Raw genomic sequence first — 19,309 nt, forward strand, 5'->3', positions numbered from 1 at the left:
AATGGCAGACAACGACAGTTCCCAAGTGGGAATCTGTTTGGTTTTTTTTTTTTCCTTCTCACAACCTAGGAGACTGATGAATGCCCAAGACTTTCAACAACAAAAAGCAGCATTGTTTAATGTAACAATCTGGGCACACCTGTGACTACAGAGCTTTTAGGACAAAGGAGATGTGAGGACATTGTCACTGGGCAGGATGTGTCCCCAGGCCTGGACACGCCTTTCAGGGAAAACCTATTTGCTGCTCTGAAAATCAAGCCTGTTCCTCCCTCCAAACGGAGGGAAAGGGAGTTAAGTCTTACACCCACTTTAAGTCCAAATGACATTTCCCCCCTTCATTGAACAACAACAACAACAACGTATATTTGTAAGGAAAAGAATGTGAAACATATACTTTGCTGTTAATAGAGCTAATTAAGATCTGGGTTTCAATGATGTAATTTTTGAAAAATCCACTCTTTGAAGAAGACCAACACTTCAAACTGCTCTTGACATCGGTCCTAAGTGTTTGCGACTGGCACGCAGTTTTTGGAGGGAGGGATGTAGATGGTTCTTTGTGATCCCAAGTCAACCCCCCTTTTGGGGAACAATCAGTACAGCGGGATCCTGCACTCTGGAAACGGCTTCTCCTTCGCAGAAATCTCTTTCGTCAAGGTACAGTGGGCAAGGGGAAGGCAGAACTATCGAGAGGAAACACTCGCTCCGGGTCTTGTCTTATCGGAAGTCATGTTTGACCTGACCACCAGGAAACCAAGCCACCAAGCCGGGGCGCAGAGCCTCCAGGGCGCATCTCTGCAGCGCCTCCAACTTTGAGCGGGCGGGCAGGGCGCGCTGGGGGAGGGCTCGGGCACAGGGACCGGGGATCGGAAGCGGGGTGCGCAGCCCTACGTACCCACAACAGTGAGCAGCATGTTATCCAGCAGCAGCGCGACGAACACGATGAAGAGGATGAGCTTCCGCGAGTGGCGGCTCTCTCGCAGCCAGCGGAGCAGCGGCAGCTCACTCAGGGCCATGGCTCGGGGCCGGCTGCGGGCGCGGCGCGGGGAGAGGGCGCGGTGGGTGCGGGTCACCCCTCCTCTCGGCCCCCAGCGCCCCCACCTCCCCAGATGCAGAAGGGAAGGCGATGAGGCGCGCACGCCAGCAACCTGCCCCCTCCACTCTCCCTGGCCCTGCGCGCGCCCCATCCGCGCCGTCGGGGACCGAACCTAGGACCTGCGAGGTGCTGCCTGGTTCCGGCCCGCAGCCGCCCCTTCTCCCGATCTGATTCTTAAACGTGTTTGCTGAGCGCAATGTGCTGTGCGCCCTTCGCCCCGCTCTCAGAAGCCACCCGGGAGCCCCACGTGTGGAGTTTGGGGACCCTCCATACCCTCCCCAGGCCCGCTTGTTCCCGAATTCCCGGGGGGCGTTCGTCCCCTGGCGCAGGGAGCAGGTTCGACGTTACCTCGGGGTCGCCTGCGTCCTCGGCTGCTGGAGTCCTGGGCACCCGCAACCCGTACCACCGCCCGTCTGGCGAGTCCGGATCTCAGTCTCCGCCCCGAGCTCACGGCTGCTGTTTACGGGGTCTGGCCCTGACGTCATGGCCTGCTGGGGAGGGCCGGGGGTTGGGGCGCCCCGTCTCTGCCCGCCCTCGCCTTCGCTAAGCGGGAGGGGCAGCCTCTACCCACGCCCAGATCTTGAGTCGACCTGCTCGCTCTGCGCTCTGGTCTAGGAAGCGGCTGGGTCAGACCCTCTCACAGCCCTGCACACCCGAAACCTGGCCCTTGCTCCTGTAACACAGTGGGGATACAGTATGTAGGACAAGGAGTGAGGGGCTTTATGAAGAATTTGGGGACTAAGGGGAGGGGGTAGGGACCCTTGCGCTCCTCTGGCCAAAGCAGTTTGGGGGCTACTGAAGACCTTGAGGTGGGTGCACCAGGGCAAAGGGAGAAGATAATGAACGTTAGAGACAAACTTTTTCCTGGACGACAACTCTCCCCCAGCCCCCCTACAGGCCTCCCCCACTTCCTCCGTCTGAGACTTTGGGGCTTCAGAACCTCTCAAGCTGACACACCTCTTAGCATCACCCCATAATGGGAGTTGGGGGCGGGGGTGAGGGCTTTATCTCCTTTGCTGAGTGCAGGTCTCAGAAAGTCATGTCCTTATTTCTTGACATTGGTTACAGTCTTCACACTGTCACAGCACTCTTCCCACTTCATCTCTGTGTTTCCACTTGTCCTTTCCTGTCTCTTCTGAGCCTTCTCTCAGGGCAAATGCTGTCCTTTTGGTTGGTTGTGGTGTATAAAACAATCTCAAATGCCTGATTGTTCTAAGCAATGCATCCCTCCTGGTCACTCTTGGTGATCGCATCACTATAATTCTAACTCATTGCTGTTGGGTCAGAATTGACTCCTAGCTGCCTTTCTATTGACTGGGTTTCTGAGGCTATAAATCACACAGGAGGAGATTGCCCTTTTTTCTCCTGAAAAGTCACTAGTGGTTTGAACCTTTGGTTCATGCTTGTTTGACGGAAAGTAGAGTGAAGGGGGTTGGTTTTGAGTCCAGGCTCCAAGTATGACTAAGGAAGAGTTACAGGCTCGACAGTTCCACCGGTCTCTATCAGACCAGCAAGCCTGGCCACTCTCTTTGTTAAATGATTTAGAATTTTGTCCATGTTTTTCCCTCACTTTATGAGGAATCTTCTGCGATCCCTCTCAGAGCTCCAGCAGCGCTAGCAAGGCACCTTCTAGCTCTTCTGGTCTCAAGATCATGGAGATTGACGTTCTTGTGGTTCATCAAGCCTTTTGGATTGATCGTCTGTGGTTTTCTGCACTCTTCTTGTTTCAAATGGGAAGATACCAATAGTTACACCTTACACAGCTGCTAGTCCAATAGTTACACCTTACACAGCTGCTAGTAAGCTTTTAAGACCCTCGCCAGTTCTCAGCAAAGTGGGGCATAGAACACATTCTGTGTGTTTGTCTGGGTTGTGTCTGTTGATCTTGATGTCTCTGGGGATTATGGTTCTGAGCTCCTGGCCCTGTTTGTTTAAGTATAGAAACAGAGAGAAAGGAATGCATGTCTCTTGATATAGCTGGGGCTTTGGGGGCCTTCTGGGAGCCCAAGGAAAAGGAACTGTTTTCTTGGAAAGCTGCTAGAATAAACTCCATTTTGGCAGCACCTCTGCTGAGCAATCTGGCCTCGTTTTATTAATGTTGGCTTGTTTTCAGCTGGGGACTGACTGCTCAGAGCAGAGAGTGTTTCCCCACGGTCCTGCCTTCTCACTTCCTCCAGCGGCACCTCGTGCTGCCCCTTGCTGCCCTCCGTGTGTGAGAAATATGGTTGGGTAAGTAAGTAGGTCAGTAACCCAGGGACTCTGGGATGTCCCAGGCTGTGTGCAACTTAAATATTAAATAGAAAAGAGAGAAGGGAAACCACTTAGGAGGAGAAAGTGGATGGTGAGGGCTGTTCAACGTAGTGTGAAAGATTTTAAGTCATGGAGCAGCCCCCAAGGGCTCCCACTGGAGCCTCAGACCCCAGAGGTGCAGAACCTCTCCAGAAAGGCGTGGTGGTTAAAAGCTCCTGTGAGAATCCTACGTCCCCATCAACCACTTCCTCGCTCAGTGACCTTAGGCGGATTGTGTATCCTTTCTGTACCTTAGTTTCCTTGCCTCTGAAATGGGGATGAATGAAAAGGGAATGTGTCGGCAGCATGTAGTACAGGTGCTGGCAAAGAGGGTGAGCTCCATCAAGTGTTTGCCATTTGGTCATTCCAATATTTACAGAGCACCAGCATTGTCATAGATGTTGGGGACTTGGTAATGACCCAAACAGATGAGATCCTTTCCCTCAGCATGCTTACCTTCAGGGGGCAACACCACAGAAGTGCACACAGGAAGCCACACCAGAGCCCTGCCCAGCCAGCTGGCAGAGGATGGCACCAGAGAAGATGCCCACCTCTGGTTCTCTACCCCCAGCTCTGGAGCATGTGGCCTACAATAGGCTTTCTCAGCTCTCTGACCATATATTCTGTGTGTGTGTGTGTGTGTGTGTGTGTGTGTGTGTACACATGAGGGAGCTCTGATGGTCTTGTGCTAAGGACTTTTACTGCCAATCTAAAGGCACTCAGTTCAGATCCACCAGTGACTTGCACGAGAACAATGAACAATCTCCTTCCATGCAGTTTATAGCCTCTGAAAGCTCTCTCCCTGTGTCCATGTACACCTCACATACTTTTAAGTTAACATTCCATAGGTCTTAGGGTGTTTACTTTTTACCAAAATTTTAGCAGCATTATTGGCTGCAATAAAGAGATGGAAGTAACATGAGCATCCAGGAGAGGATGATTGGATAAAGGAGCTGTGATACATCGCTTCCTTAGCACAGAGCACTGAGCAACACTAGAAACACAATAAATAATTCTCAAAACACTGCCTAACATGGATACGCCCAGAGGACATGACGCTGAATAAATGAAGCCAGCCACGAAGGGACAGACATCGTGTAAGATCCCTGTTACCAAGAGCTCAAGAAAGGCTCCCCGCCTCAGGTAATGTTACTCTTGGATAGGTACCAGAAATTAGAAGGGAGGGAGAGGGAGGTAAACATATAATAAACACATGTTGTTGTTGTTGTAATGTACTGTGGAGCTGGAACTGACTCAGAGCTGACCCTCCGTGGGATTTCAGAGACAGTGAATCGCATGAGGAGACACTGTCCATCTTTCTTCTGAGAAGCAGCTGGTGATTCAAACCACATGCGTCGGGTTGGCGGCACAAGTCTTTACCACTAAGCCACCAGAGGTCCATAAATAAACACGCATTAGCATGTCTGAAGGGAAAGGTAATATATAAAAATAAAATTATGTTTCTTTTCTGATTTTCTTGGGAAAAAACTGACCATCTTTCTCCTTTGGAGCTGCTGGTAGATTAAAACTCCTGGAAATACACAGCCTTTTGGTTGGTTGACTGCACCACCAGGCTCCATGCACAGAAATGCATATGAGGTGACTGACAATTTCATGAGTGAGACACACCTTAGTCCTTAGAATAACATCCTTGCTCTTAGTGCTTTAAAGAGGTTGTTGGCAGCAAATTTGCCTAATTTAAGATGTCGTTTGATTTCTTTGCTGTTGCACTCAGGGACATTGATTGTGGATCCAAGTAAAAGAAAATCCGTTATCACTTCAGTCTTTTTTCCCTTTACCACAGCATTTATTGGTCCAGTGGTGAAAATTTTTACTTTCTTTGGGTTGAAGTATAATCCATAATGAAGGATATAGTCTTTGAACTTCAGAAGTATATGCTTCAAGTCTTCATCTTCAACAAATTCTTTCATCTGCATATTGCTGGTTGCCAATTAGTCTTCCTCTAATCTTGATGCCACATTTTTCTTTGCAAAGTCCAGTTTCTTGAATTATTTGCTCAGAGTACATATTGAATAAATCTCGTGAACAGTTGCAATCTGAGACACCTTTCCTTTTTTTAAACCATGCACTATTCCGTGTTCCATGCCACCAACTGCTTCTTGGTCTGTGTTCACATTCCCCATGAACACAGTGTTCTGGAATTCTCATTCTTCACAACCGTGTCCATAATTTATCGTGATCTACACAGTTCAATGCCTTGCCCAGTCAATGAAACCATGAAAATATCTTTCTAATTCACTTTACTTTTAGCCAAAATCTATCAGACATCTAGATGGTGGCCCAGTGGTGAGAAGCTGCGCTGCAATCGTTCAAATTCACCAGCTACTTCACAGGAGAAGCAAGGGCAATCTCTACCCAAGCAACTTACGGCCTCTGAAAACCCACTGAGGGTCAGCTGTGAATGGGTTCCAACTAGAAGGCATACAACAACCATAACCGTCAGAAGTCAGCAATGATAGCCTTCCTTCCAAAACCTGTGCTTAATCCAGTTTGACTTCCTAGCAGTTTCCTGTCATTGTACTACTCGAGCCATTTAGAAATAACCAAGAGTAAGATTTTACGTGTGTGTGTGTGTGTGTGTGTGCGCGCGCACGCGCGCGCCATTAGTGATATTGTTTGATCACTTCCACCTTCTGTAGTACCACTTGTCCTTGGAGTGGGCATCAAGAGAGACTTCTTCCAGTCAAATGACCAGGTACTTCTCTTCCAAGTTCTTCCTCATAGATAGGTGAGCTCTTTCAAGGTTGCATTAGATTGTTAAAACATAAATCCTACTCAGTCAGCCCCTAGAGTCTTATTTTTCACCACCACCTCCAGTGCAGACTGGATTCCCCCTTTGAGTACCATTGGTTCCTGATCTGCCTCCCGCAGTGGTTGCGCTCTGGCCAGTTCTTTTTGGTATTGTCTACTCCTTCAATCTTTTGCTGCTTCCTGCATCATTCGGTTTCATCCATAGAACTAATTCACCATTGCAGCTCAAGGCTTGGATTTTTTCTTCCGTTCTTTTAGCCTGTGCTCGCTTCGGCAGCACATATACTAAAATTGGAACGATACAGAGAAGATTAGCATGGCCCTGCGTTGTTTTAGCCTGAGATATGCCATGCATGTTCTTCCCTTTTGCTTTTCCATCTGGAAGTCCTTGCACATTTCATTACAACATTTTACTTTGTCTTCCTGAGCCATCCTTTGAAATCCTCTATTCAGCCCTTTTTCTTCATCGTGTCTTCCATTCGCTCTCTTTACTCTCTGTTTCAGAGCAAGTTTCAGTCTCTTCTGATACCACTTTGGTCTTATAACCACTTTTGGTCTTTGGTTTCTTTCCTTTTCTCTTTAATGACTTTGGCTTTCTGCACATACAAAGTCCTTGATGTCATGCTACAACTCAGCCGATCTTTCATCATTAGTGTTCAATGTATCTAATCTGCCCCTGAGATGATTTCTAAATTTAAGTGGTATAAACTCACAGTTGATGTGATGACTCATAATGTCATAGTCTTCTTACTCCAGGCTGCTTCCTGTACCAACCCATACTGAATCTTTAACAAAATTTATTATCACTCTGGAGACTAAGGTGCATCTGGTACAGACCATGGTCTTTGCTATCACTTGTTACGCATCACAGAGTTGGACAGTGACCAAGGAGGATAGAAGGAGAATTGATGCCTTTGAAATGTAGTGCTGGAGAAGAGTATTGAGAGTACCATGGACTGCTAGGAAAACAGATTCATCCTGGAAAGAGTTAAACCGGGCTGCTTCCTGGAGGCAAGGATTCTGAGACTCTGCCTGACATACTTTGGACATGTTGTAAGGAGGGACTGGTCCGTGGAGAAGGACATCATGCTTGGGAGGGTGGAGGGACAGTGCAGGAGGGGAAGGCCCTCTATGAGTTGGGTTGATTCAGTGACTGGGATAATCAGGATGGGTGTGTCGGAGACAGTGCAATTGGCACAGGACAGAGCAGAGTTTAGGGCTGTTGTACATAGCGTTGCTATGAGTCGCAAGCGATTCAATGGCACATAACAACAACAACAACCACCACAATAATCTTCACATAATATGGTATAAATATAGTTGTGTCTCTAACTGTAACATTTCTTAGAGGGAGCTATGGTAGTTTTGTGGTAAGGAATTGCACTGCTAACTCGAAGGTACATGGTTCGAATCCACAAGCTGCTTTGCAGAAGAACGATGGGCAGTCTCCTCCCATGTGATTCACTGTCTCTGACAACCTGCTGGAGAACCAGTTATGGGTAGGTTCTGATTGAACGGAACATGACAACAATGATATGTTTTAGAGTATGGGAATGCTAACGCAAAATTTGTTTTTTTTAAATATTTCCACACTGAATTACAACAATATTAGTTATGACAACCTAATCTTCACTTAGGGAACTCTGTCAGTTAACTAGATAAGGAATTGCACTACCTACACAAAGGTGAGAAGTTCAAATCCACTGGCTACTCCTTAGGAGAAAGATGGGTAACTCCTTTCTTGTGATTTACAGCCTCTGAAAACCCACTGGAGGATCAACTATAGTTGATTCAAACTCACGGGCACCACACCACCACCACAACTCCTCACTTACTAGTATCTCCTCCTTGTTATGTGCCATCACTTTACATTTGCAATAGTGGTGACCAATCTTCTCTCGTAGTATTTTGACATAACAAAGGCAGTGGGCAGGTCAACAACAGCTGCAGAATGACCCCCCCCCAAGGAGATGGATCTCTAATTGACCGCTAGGAAAATGGACCAAGCTGTCCCCCTCCTGCCGGTTCCTGCCTTCAGGGGCACAGTGGCCTTGTGGGATTGGCTTCCTCTGTGACTGCAGCCTCCGGGCAGAAGGACAGCAACACCGAGCCAGCAGGCATGGGTTCTGGGTTCCCAGGGTGTCCCACACCTCCCCCAACCCACCCTGAAGTTACCTACCCGTTATTTGTATGAGCTTGTCCAAGGTCTCCGTCAGATCTGCTTCATTTTCTTAGAAGGTGGTTTTCTACCCACTTCGTCCGACTGTTTAATAAACACAAATAATGAGGCTATGATTTTTTTTTTTTAAAAAGCATTCAAATCTCACACGTTTCTAACTTCTTCTGCACCTGCATGTCAAAAGGATCTTTCCTCTGATCAGTTTAACCAAATGGACTGTTCTGGTTTTAAGCGGTAATGGCAAAGCCAACGTCAATTTACTTGAAGGATGCCCTGTTTACTGCCAATGAGATTAAGGCATGAACGCTCTAATTTAATAATTCAATCAGTGAATTAACTGGCCTCATACCATTATCTGAACCACGCAGCTCTCCAGGTTGGGTCACTTTAATAGAATCACTAGCCTTTCTGAGGACATTTGCTGTAATTGGAGGCCATGAAGGAGCCGGTGAGCTGTGATAAGCTTTATGGGGCCTCCGTCTCCCTCTGTCACCGGGACCACCACAGTCACCCCCAGTGGCTACCCCAGTGTCCACCAGTCTCCCACATGCCTCCCTTCCCACCAGACAGAGCGAGCACCAGGACCCTGACGTGGCCACACTGCCCCCTGCCTGACACCCCTTTCTTATCTTCCACTCAGATGCTGTCAGCGTCTTCATGTGGCCTGGCCACTTCCTCCAGCTTCCTGGGCCACATACCCCCCTTTCTCTTGGATGTAAAAATCTGATCATCTTGAAATTATCTGGGCTGTCACATGGTTCAAACACCGCTGGGTACTCACTGTATCCTGATTTTAGCTTGAGGTGCCTTGGCATGGAGGTCCTGTGTGGCTCAGGCCCTGAAGCCTTCATACCTCCTATTACACCACTCATCCCTGCTTCCCTCTTCTGGCCACAGAGGGCTCCACAGAAGGGCTTCCGGGCCTGCCTTTGCACTCTGTTCCTTCTGCATGGAAAGCACATCTTCTTCATCTGGTTCTTTCTTCCATCTCTTCTCCAAATATCTGTTCAAACATCTCGTTCCATCTGTTCACTTCCGGTCGTGTGTCTTTGTTCAGCAGGTCTAGATGCCTCATCTAGCACTCCCCCCTCCCTTTTATCTAGTTCATCCCTGCGGGCTTTATAGCCCAGGTCAGGGCTTCTTCTCAAGGAGGTCTTCCCTGATCACTTGGCACTCATCCTCAGTCTGTCCTGGTAGGTCCCTAACCTGCTCATTCCTGGCAATTTCCATGAACCACATTGCACCACTGTGCTGTGATTCTTGTCTGGCCTCTTCATCATCCTCTCTAAGTTTAAGGGGTCCAGGGCCTTTGGGGCTTTGATCACCCCTGCATCCTCAGAGCCCCACACTGTGCAGGCAGAGTGAAAGTCATGTGTGTGGAAAAATGCTTAGATTAAACTCCAGTTCCCCGGTCACTTGAGCAGTGAGGCCATCAGAAGAGAAATCAATGGGAGCTTCTCCTCATTTGACCCATGCCCTACCTGTATGCCTCTTTGAGGGCCCGGGACACATTCTTCCCAGTCTGGTTTCCGTAGCTTCATACCTCTGCTCAGTATGGCCCTGACCCCAACCCGTTCTCTACCTGTCCAAGCCCTTGCCCTCTGTGTGCTTTGGCACAGTCTACCAACTGACCAAAATCACACTCTATTTATGATGCAACAAGAGATTTCTGACTCTGTCCCAAATAACTGGCTCATTTCTGTCCTGTCTTTCCCTAAGAATTATCTGCAGCAGCCACCTCTCCCCACCACAACCCAGGTTCTGTTTTCAGTCTTTGCTTTAGCAGGTCCTCCACATCACGTATCCTCCCTGCCCTCAGCCTGAGGAACCCAGCACAGTGTGCAGATGTGCAGAGCATCATGTCCAGGGTGAGGGCACTGCCTGAGAGCTGAGTGCACACCCACAGTCCTACTGCCTCCAGCTCTGTCACGTGGCAGCTCTTCTCTTTTCAACCCTCACTCTCTCTCCTCCCTCCTGGTCCTGTCACCACCTCCTGCAGTTCCGGTGGCCTCCAAGCTGTCAGTGACTCAGTGGACGTCCATGAACCTTGTGTCAGTGGGCCGCTCCACCCCCCCGAGTCACTTCTAAATACCTCATGTCTAAACCCCTCCTACCTACAGCCAGGAGAGAATAAAATAGATGAATTCTTCTAAGAATCAAAGCTCTAGTATCAGACCAGATAGAGGAGTCTTGAGGCCAAAGCTGACTCTTCTCTCAGCTGGGTGGGCCTCAGTTTCCTCATCTGCACAAACAGTAGATGGACGGTATAGACCTGAACTATCCAATATGGTAGCCACTTGTCCCGTGAGGCCATGACACACTTGAATGTGGTCTAATTAAGTTGAGCTAGCAATATAAAATACATGCTGACCCCACCGACCAAACTGTGCAGCTCTGCAACTGCATCCTGGCCCATCCTCACCCTTCTGCCCCCAACCCTCACCTCCTTGTACCCCCAATATGTTTTTCCCAATAAAAAAAATTCATCTATAAAAAAAAATACATGCTGAGTTTCAAAGACTGTTTGTTATGGTGGTGTGCGCTGGCAGGTTGGAATTGACCCGCAGCTGACCCTCCAGTGGGTTTTCAGAGGCAGTTAATTACACGGGAGGAGACTGCCCATCATTTTCCTATGGAGCTGCTGGTGGATTTGAACCTCATGCACTGGGGATTGGAGCATAGTTTCTTACCACTAGACCATCAGAGCTCCCTATCAAAGTAAAATACATACTAAATTTCAAAGACTTAGTCTGACTACATTATTTCTCTGATGATTTTATATTGTCCGCATATTTAAATGATAATATTTTAGATAAATTTGGTTAAATAAAGTATAGTGTGTTTTGCCATCAAGTCCATTCTGACTCAAGATGGCTCTATAGGACAGAACTGTCACACAGGGTTTCTGCTAAGATCCCTGCAAAAGCAGACTGTCATATAAGTCTCCAGAGGAGAGGCAGGTAGATTTGAACTTCCAAATTTCCAGTTAGCAGTCAATTATTTAACTACTATATCACCTAGAATCCTTAACTAAGATATAATATTTAAAAATTATTTCATCTAAGGGAGCTCTGGTGGCTTAGTGGCAAGAAGCTGCACTGCAATCCCAGAGATGAAGGGTTCGAATCCATCAGATACTCTGATGGAGAAGGAGGGACAATCTCCTCCAGTACCAGTCAGATCTGATTTGACGGTACACACACACACAAAATAATAAAATAAAATGGAATCCACCATCTGGTGGATTCGAACCACGCACCTCTGGGATTGCAGTGCAGCCTCTTGCCACTAGGCCACAGAAATAAATTTTTTAAAATTCATTTCATCTGTGTCTCTTTCCTTGTTTAGTTTACTGTTAGAAACTTTTAAAATTCCTTCTGTGGTTCTCGTGTGTGGTTTCTTTCGGTTGAACTGCACTGGGATAAAACGCTGTATTGGAAGGGGCTTTGAGGTTATTCAGGTGTGGTCTTTTTACAGCGAAAAGCTGGGTTTGGAGAGGGACAGTGCCTGCCCCAGGCCACACGAGTGGGAGATGAGAACAATAGTGAGAACTGAACTCCTTTCCCCTGGCAGAAGGTGGGGGACACGGCAGGTACCAACAGGTGGTCCTCAGAGGCAGAGGACTCTGGGAAGGGCCAGCAGCTCAGGACACAGGCCTATAGAGGTGCCCACACGTGTCAGCCAGAGCTACCTTCAGCCACTTGCTAGGCTGACTGCACACCCTGACATCCGCAGGGCAGAAGCCTTGAGTGCATAATCAATAGCCCAATAGTGCAGACTGCAAAGACCGAAACCTAATTATTTTGTTCAGAAACTTGTCTGTAACTAAAAGGCATCTGAGAAATCACAGCCACCATCTCGGGGACAGGAGAGAAATCCAGTCATTATGTCCCAATTGGATTTTCATCGACTCCTGTCATGTTGTGGATGTCTCCTTGCAGACTGTGTTTCGGACGCCACAGGACAAAGGAGACACACACACACACACACACACACACACACACACACACGCCAGCAGCTCTCCCTTGTCTGAGAGCTCTCGCAGAAGGTCTGGGTCCACCTCTGTGCACAGGTGGCCCAAGCTTCTTTTGACATGGTGACTTCCTGGGCTTCATCTGTCAAGTTCCAGATTTTGCAACTTTAATTCTACCAAGAAGCAAGGATGAAGAGTAAGATGAATTCCTGCTCTGTAACGGCAGCATGGAGGGAACAAAGGCCTTCCATGACACATATGTTGTTGTTGTTGTGTACTGTTGGGTCAGAACCAACGCAGGGGTTTTCGGAGGCAGTTAATCGCACAGGAGGAGATTGTCCATCCTTCTCCCACAGAACAGCTGGTAGATTCGACCTGTGTGCCTTTGGGATTGCAGTACAGCTTCTTACCACTCAGCCACCAGACCTCCCTCTCAGATACATAGTAAGTAATTAAAAAGCCCATGGCCTGAATCAGGCACACCTTAGTCTTCAGCCGGACACCATTGCTCTTCTTCTTCTTGGAGAGGTCCCTGAGAGTGGACTTGCTCCAGAGTAAAATATCTCCTGATCCCGATTGCTGGTACCAATGGTGTTGATTGTGGATCTAAGTAAACTTAAATTGTTGACAGTTTCAATCCTTTCTCCATCTATCCTGATGTCACCTATTGGCCCCATGGTGAGGACCTTTGTTTTCTTGGTGTTGAGATCTAATCCATATTGAAAACCTTGACCTTCTGCAGCAAGTGTTTCAGGTCCTCCTCACTTTCAACAAGCAAGGCTGTGTCATCACCATACCACCTGGAAAAGTCCCTGGGATTGGCATAGCTGGGTCAAGGAGCATGGAGCTTCCCACTTGGGGGAAAATTGATCCCAAAATTCATTTATTTACCTGAATTTCTCAGGCAGTAGTGGTGGATGGGAGCTGAGGTACAGAAGAGTTTGACCCAAAGTCTTGGCTCCAAGAAGACTGTGTGGACCCAATGGGGGATGAGAAGGGGTATTGGACCTGGGCTTGAACAAAATGGGGACCCACCTCAGGTGGGAGTGCTCTGAAGACCAGGGGTGTCGATATTCACACACCACAGAAGGCAGGCAGCCCAGTGCAGTGCCCAGGCCCTCAGAAGCCCACCAGCGAGTGGCCTTCGCAGCCAACAGGGCTTTCTCAGAGGAGCCATTCTGGACCGTGATGACCACCCACTTCCTAAGAGCTGCAGAATCCCTAAGGGTGGTCCTGGGAAAGGCCAGCTGGGGGGCAGCCCTCAGAGCCACGTCTTCCTTTGGTTGTTTTAGTTGTTAACCTCACAGAAGACTTGATTCAGAGCAATGCTGGACTTGCGTGAAGGATCCGCAAGCAAAGTTTCTTCCAGCTCTGAGGGAACTGTCCTTGCACTGAAGGCGCCTTCAGGGTGTGGGCTGTGAGGTGTGCCCACTGGCTGTCCCCTGCCTCGTTTCCTCTCCTGAGGACTGGGGAAGTGCTATGGACTCTGAATGGCATAAATCTCAGGAAGAACGAGGCTCTCCAAGTCAGAGAGGTTTCTAAACCCGACCTTCATCAGGATGCACTGAGGAAATCTGATCTGGATTCCTGTGTCCTGGTGTAACAGCCCAAGGGAGCAAAGTGCAAACAGCGCTGGGCACACGGTGAGGAGACTTCCCTAAATTCAGGCTGTTTCTATCTAAGCTGCTTTCCCACCCAGAACCCCTGTTAGGGTTCACTTGGCCTGCAGGGAGGCGGGGAATGTGTGTCCTAAAGTTTCACTCTGAGAAGGACTCAGCCTGAGGGTGGAACCAACGGGCTTCCACCCACAGGGGATCCAGGCACTCTGAATTCACCCTAAATGAGATTGTCTGAATTTGCAGTATTAATAAGACCTCCATGCAGCTCATCAAGCCAAGAGCCAGTAAATAAAACGTCCTGTCCCAGCTTGCTTCCCGCTTCTCTGTCGGCCAGACAGTGGAATGGCTTTTGGGAAAGACTGAGATCAGCTTTGTCACTGGGGCCTGGTTACAGTCACGTGTTGGGAAGGAAGGCGAGAGGAGCTGTGAGGAGGGAGAGAGAGGGACTGATGGGTGCTGCCCACCAGGCTCTCCTGCCAGCATTCAGAAAAGACTCAGAGGGAGGCCACCCACGGGACCCCAGCACCTCAAGAAGCAGCATCCCTCCCAGATGTGCTCTGAGAACTCGCAGTGCAGGTGGGGAGAGGGGCCCCAGTACTTACAAAGCAGCCATGGACAGGACAGCAGGGGTGGGACGAGTTGGCTCCAAGGGGCCTTCCTGAAAACAAAGAAGGACAAGGGGTGAGGCCTTGAAGTCCCAGTGAGACTGGAGAGACTCAGAAGGCAGATGACAGGAGTGCAGTGACTGGGCTGCTGTTGTTAGCGGTGTTGAGTCAGCCCTCCATTTACTGCTGTCCCATCCACACTGGATGGAAGGAAACACGGACAACCCAGGTCGGTTGCTCACTGGATAACCATGGATCGTTCCAAATCAGAACCCGCTGGACTGGTTGAAGGGGGCAGTGGTGGGTCACAGGAAGAATTCTCCCTTTCATGTGGGAAACCTTGGCTTCAGCTGCTGGCCAGTGCACCTCACATCTGCACGCTGCTCAGGGATGGACAGTCGTCAATAGAGCTTCCAGCATCTGAGAGAGAGAGCAGGAAGAAAGGCCTGGCAATCCACACTCACAAATCAGCCAGCTAATGGAACATAGTAATATAATAGATTTACTTATGCCCAGAAAGTGAATCCAGAACTTACACCTTCAACAACAACAACAACAACAAAAAAAATTAAAACAGGAAAGAAGGAATGAGGGGGGAGGAGGGGCAGGAGGAGAGAAGGAAAGAAGACCTCAGATTCCTACAACTCCCTTGTACACTGGGGAAGCTGGGGCCCAGAGCAGCGGTCTCAATTCATGCTCCGGAGAGCAGAGACCTCATTGGTCTGCTCCACTCGGAGCGCCCAGTGCCCACCTGAGTGCTCACTGGCGTGGTGGCTTCTAGGGACTGTGGTGGCTTCTAGGGACCGCCAGCCAAGCCCCTGCCCTTATCTGCAGCCCCCTCTGTCTTGTACAAATGCATCTCCTCCTGACTAGACTAAAAAGGGGCCTGAACCTGAAGAGGGCCCCTTAATTGCCAATGTTTTGAATTTCCAGCATCTGAAAGGCCTTTCTTTTCTAATCTAAATGGTTAAGAACAAATGCCGAGCAGTAAAGGGGCTCGGAGGATTAAAAGGAACCATAATTTGCATCGAAGGCTGAGATGCCCTTTGTTGTTCTGTAGCTAAGTCAACTTCAAAGTTCATTGCGGAAGAGAGGAGGCACGCAGGTCCCCATGGCAACAGCTGCCCAGGCTACCCCTCCCCCCACTGCCTGCTGCCCATGCCTTGTGGGGAGCTGGAAGGGGAGGGTTATCTGGGGGGGCGCTCAGCCTGATCACCTGTCATCATCGGGCAGAAGGGTGAAGAGTCTGGGTCATGACTTCTGTTTGATGTATTTTCACCCAGCAAACCTTGGGAACACCCACTATGTGCCCACCATCACAGCACAGCCCCGGAAGGGCTCTCCCTCCTGTGCCAAGCACACAGTAGTCCTTCAACAGCGGCCATTCAGCCAAGGCTGTGACTGAGTGGATGCGTGAACATAAACACAGCGCCTGGGTGCTTCTAAGAAAGACACACAGGCTGGCCCCGTGGGCACCGTGGGGAGGTTCACTCAAGTCTGGGCTTCGTACACACAGCCCACATGCCTCTCAGTAAGACTGGGAGTGAGAGGACGACAAAGTCCAAACAGCCCCTAACAAAGTGATCTGGCTGGAACCACAAGAGGCTGGAGCTGCCAACAACTGAGGCCAGAACGGACAAGCAGGGCCCACATGCCACCTTCAGTATCATGGGGACAGGTCGTCTGTGACTTTTCCACCACCAAAGTAGCAGCTACTCTTGCAGTGGTAAGGTGTCACCCCCAGACTGTAGGTGCGGGCAGGACTTCAGATCGACTCCCTTCTCTCTGGACAGGAACCAGAAGCAGGGCCCCATTTGTCCAAGGTTGAACTGCAAAGCAAAGACACACCAGGCCTCCAGAGTCCACAGCAATCCCCTCAAGAAACATCCTACTCCTTCTTGTCAGCCCTTGCCTGTCCCCAGTCCTTCACACTCACACACACACACACACACACACACACACACACACCCCTACTTTTGCAGTCTGAGGAACAGTCCAGTCTTAGAGCCCAGCAGAGCTCAGACATCACTGCTAGAAGTTCTGGGGAGGTCTTTTCGGGTGGACGGGACCTCTGGCCATCCCTGAAGCTCCCACGTGACTATTTCTAGCGAACCCTTGGACCGCCCACCGGAGGCCTTTCTCTTGGTGAGTATCTGGGGGTCAGCGTGAAGCCAACCTATTGACAGGACTCAGTGGTCAATTTCAGACGGTGGCATGAGCTGAGCAGGATTTGTGACCTGAGGGGCTGCACCCCCTTTTGAGCTTACTGGGAGCGCCAAACAACAGCACACAGCGGCTCTTCGGACATCTGTTGCTGTGTTCGTTCACTCATTGACTCAGTTTTAGGCACTGGAGGGAAGGGGACAAGGAACCCTGGCGCTGACCCTGCACAACTCCCTTCTGCAGAAAGGACTTAGTGAGCTCAGAGGGGTCAAGCCACTTGTCCGCGATCATGCAGCAAAGCCAGGTCTCTGGTGCATCTTTTGTGCTTCTTCTTCTGTGGTTCCACGCACCTCTCTAAGCTGGGGTCTCTGTGGGCAGCGCTGGGACGACCAGCAAATCTGAAGTGGCTACTAACATAACCACAGGCAGCAAACTGGGTGGGAGTGGAAAGTGAGGAGTGGAGGGCCTAGGACAAGGCACAGCGGCCTGGAGCATCCCCGCACCTCCGCGGGCTGCAGCGGGGTCAGGGGTCGGAGGTGACCATTGCCAGGCCTTTGAGTAGCCAGGCCAGACACTGCAGGCGCTGGAGCGTGGGGCTCGGGGCTCGCGCGGTCCGGCGGCGCCACCTGGTGGTCGCGCGGGGGAAACGCAGCCCTGGGGGCCCTGCAGCGTTGAGTCCTCTTGGCCAGAGCCAGGGGCTGGCCACGCTGGCCAGGGCTCCTCCCGATGCCCCACTGACCCTTGGTGTGCCCCCAGCCCTCAGAACCCCGATGATTTACCTTCCCAGCGCGGCCTCACCTCGGTGTCGTTGGCTGTGTTTACTTGGACTGAACACCTCTCAACCTCAATTTCTTCTTTGGAAAAAAAAGGCAGGAGGTGCTTATTGGCACAGGTGGTGAAGGGTTTGAACCCCTGAGTCCGCCAGGTCAGAATGTCCCCCCAAAGGCTTAGGTCCAGGTACAACCAAGAAGACGGAGATGAGCTGTGCGTGGGGACCAAAGCAGGAGACAACTAAAATACACTCTCAGCTCTGGAGAGCTTCTCTTCGACTATCAGGCTCCCCAACCTCCCAGATCCACTTTAGTTTAGCCACGGAGTCCCTCCCACAGAGTCCAGGCATGCTGGGGAGCCCGGGATGTGCCCAGAGTGAGGCCAGGGCAGGCCGGGAGCAGCCTTAGGTGATCTCCGGAGAACACACACATTCTTTTTTTTCCCAGTTCAGGAAAAAGAGACCCCAGATGAGATGGATTGACACAGTGACTGGGGCGATGGCGGTTGGTGTGTAGGAATTAGTGAGAGTGGCTCAGGACAGGGCAGGATTCAGTGCTGCTGTACATAGGGTCACTATGCATCACAGGTGACTCTGTGGCACCTAACAATAACATACTATGACAGTTTGGGAAGCAGGAGTGGCATCCACTTCCTAAACAACATGCCTCTGAAAACTATGAACTTTGATAAATGTCGATAGTTGTCGAGGGGCTTCAGGCCTTTTGTTCATAGGGTCGCTACGAGTTGTGCTCGACTCGAAGGCAATCAACAACAACAGTTCTTATGAATTTCATTTTTAAGACATACTGAAAAATACGAGCTCACAAGTAACGGGAATGAACGCACTTGTTTTTTGTTAGGTGCCGTCGAGTTGATCATGGCTCACGGTGACCCTCTGAATAACAGGGTCGTGTCTGAATCTTGCTCTAGTCTGTACCAGCCTCATCATCTCAGAGATACTCGAGTCCATTGTTAACTATTGATGTGTCAACGTGTCTCATCCAGGGTCTTCCTCTCTTTCTCTGATCCTCCATCCCTCCCAGTAAACCATCTTTTTCTAAGAACTTAGTCCTTTCTAACATGCACAAAGATATGAGAAGTCCCATCGTCTTTGTCTCTGAGGAGCCCTGTCATTACACATCCTCCAAGACAGACTTTGCTCTTTTGGCGGTCCACCAGATACTCAGCACTCTTCTCCAGCACCACAATTCAAAGCCATCGATTCCTCTGTCACTCTTCTGGGGCAGGTTCAGCTGAAGGCTGCAGGGGGCTTCTCTGACCATCATTCCCCACCCTCACTCCCAGAGCCCAGTTATGTCATTGTGTCCATAAGGGATTTCAATCAGACATTCTCATGTAAACAGCAGAATTACCTTCCCAAACTTAAAACTTCGGTGATGTTGGTTTTAACCCCTAGCAGCCTCCCATCTGCCTTCCGAGGCTGCCAATGGGAAGAGAAAACACTCTTTTTTCCTCCCTGGGAGCAGAGATCCCAGTGGATTTGAACCTCCTGAGATGCATCATAGTTGGGCAACTCACAAAGAATCACCTGCAGGGATTGTTAAACCACAGATGGTTGGGCCGGCCGAGAGCAGTCCACACTGCTGGCCCGTTAAGAACCAAGATCCAGTGAGACTAGACCTGGGTGTGAAGGTTGATGCCGGCGCTTCTTAGCAGGGAAACCAAGGGCTGGTTACTAATGCATCACTAGGGTAAGAGGCCGCCTTGGTTCCCTGCGTTCGTCCTCTAGTGTTTACACTGTTACTTATAGATCATGATTATTGTGTATCGGTGAAATGGTGGTATACAGAATTAAAATGACATGTAATTAAATAGAATTAAATA

General features: G+C 49.7%; 1 protein-coding gene across 1 annotated transcript in view; it reads right to left on the bottom strand.

Moving 5' to 3' along the window:
* SLC18A2 (solute carrier family 18 (vesicular monoamine transporter), member 2) overlaps nucleotides 1-1,451 on the bottom strand; it is a 39,034-nt gene extending 37,583 nt beyond the window's left edge. The window contains exons 1-2 of the mRNA XM_006879907.1: nucleotides 1,442-1,451; nucleotides 893-1,026 (exon numbers count right to left, since the gene is read on the bottom strand). Coding sequence (XP_006879969.1) covers nucleotides 893-1,013 — 121 coding nt within the window. The 5' untranslated portion in view covers nucleotides 1,014-1,026; nucleotides 1,442-1,451. The remainder of the gene's footprint in view (nucleotides 1-892; nucleotides 1,027-1,441) is intronic.
* Between the last annotated feature and the right edge of the window lie 17,858 nt (nucleotides 1,452-19,309).

The sequence above is a fragment of the Elephantulus edwardii genome, unplaced genomic scaffold (assembly GCF_000299155.1).
Source record: "Elephantulus edwardii isolate Elephantulus edwardi_28Jun2011 unplaced genomic scaffold, EleEdw1.0 scaffold00006, whole genome shotgun sequence".
Lineage (NCBI taxonomy): Eukaryota > Metazoa > Chordata > Mammalia > Macroscelidea > Macroscelididae > Elephantulus > Elephantulus edwardii.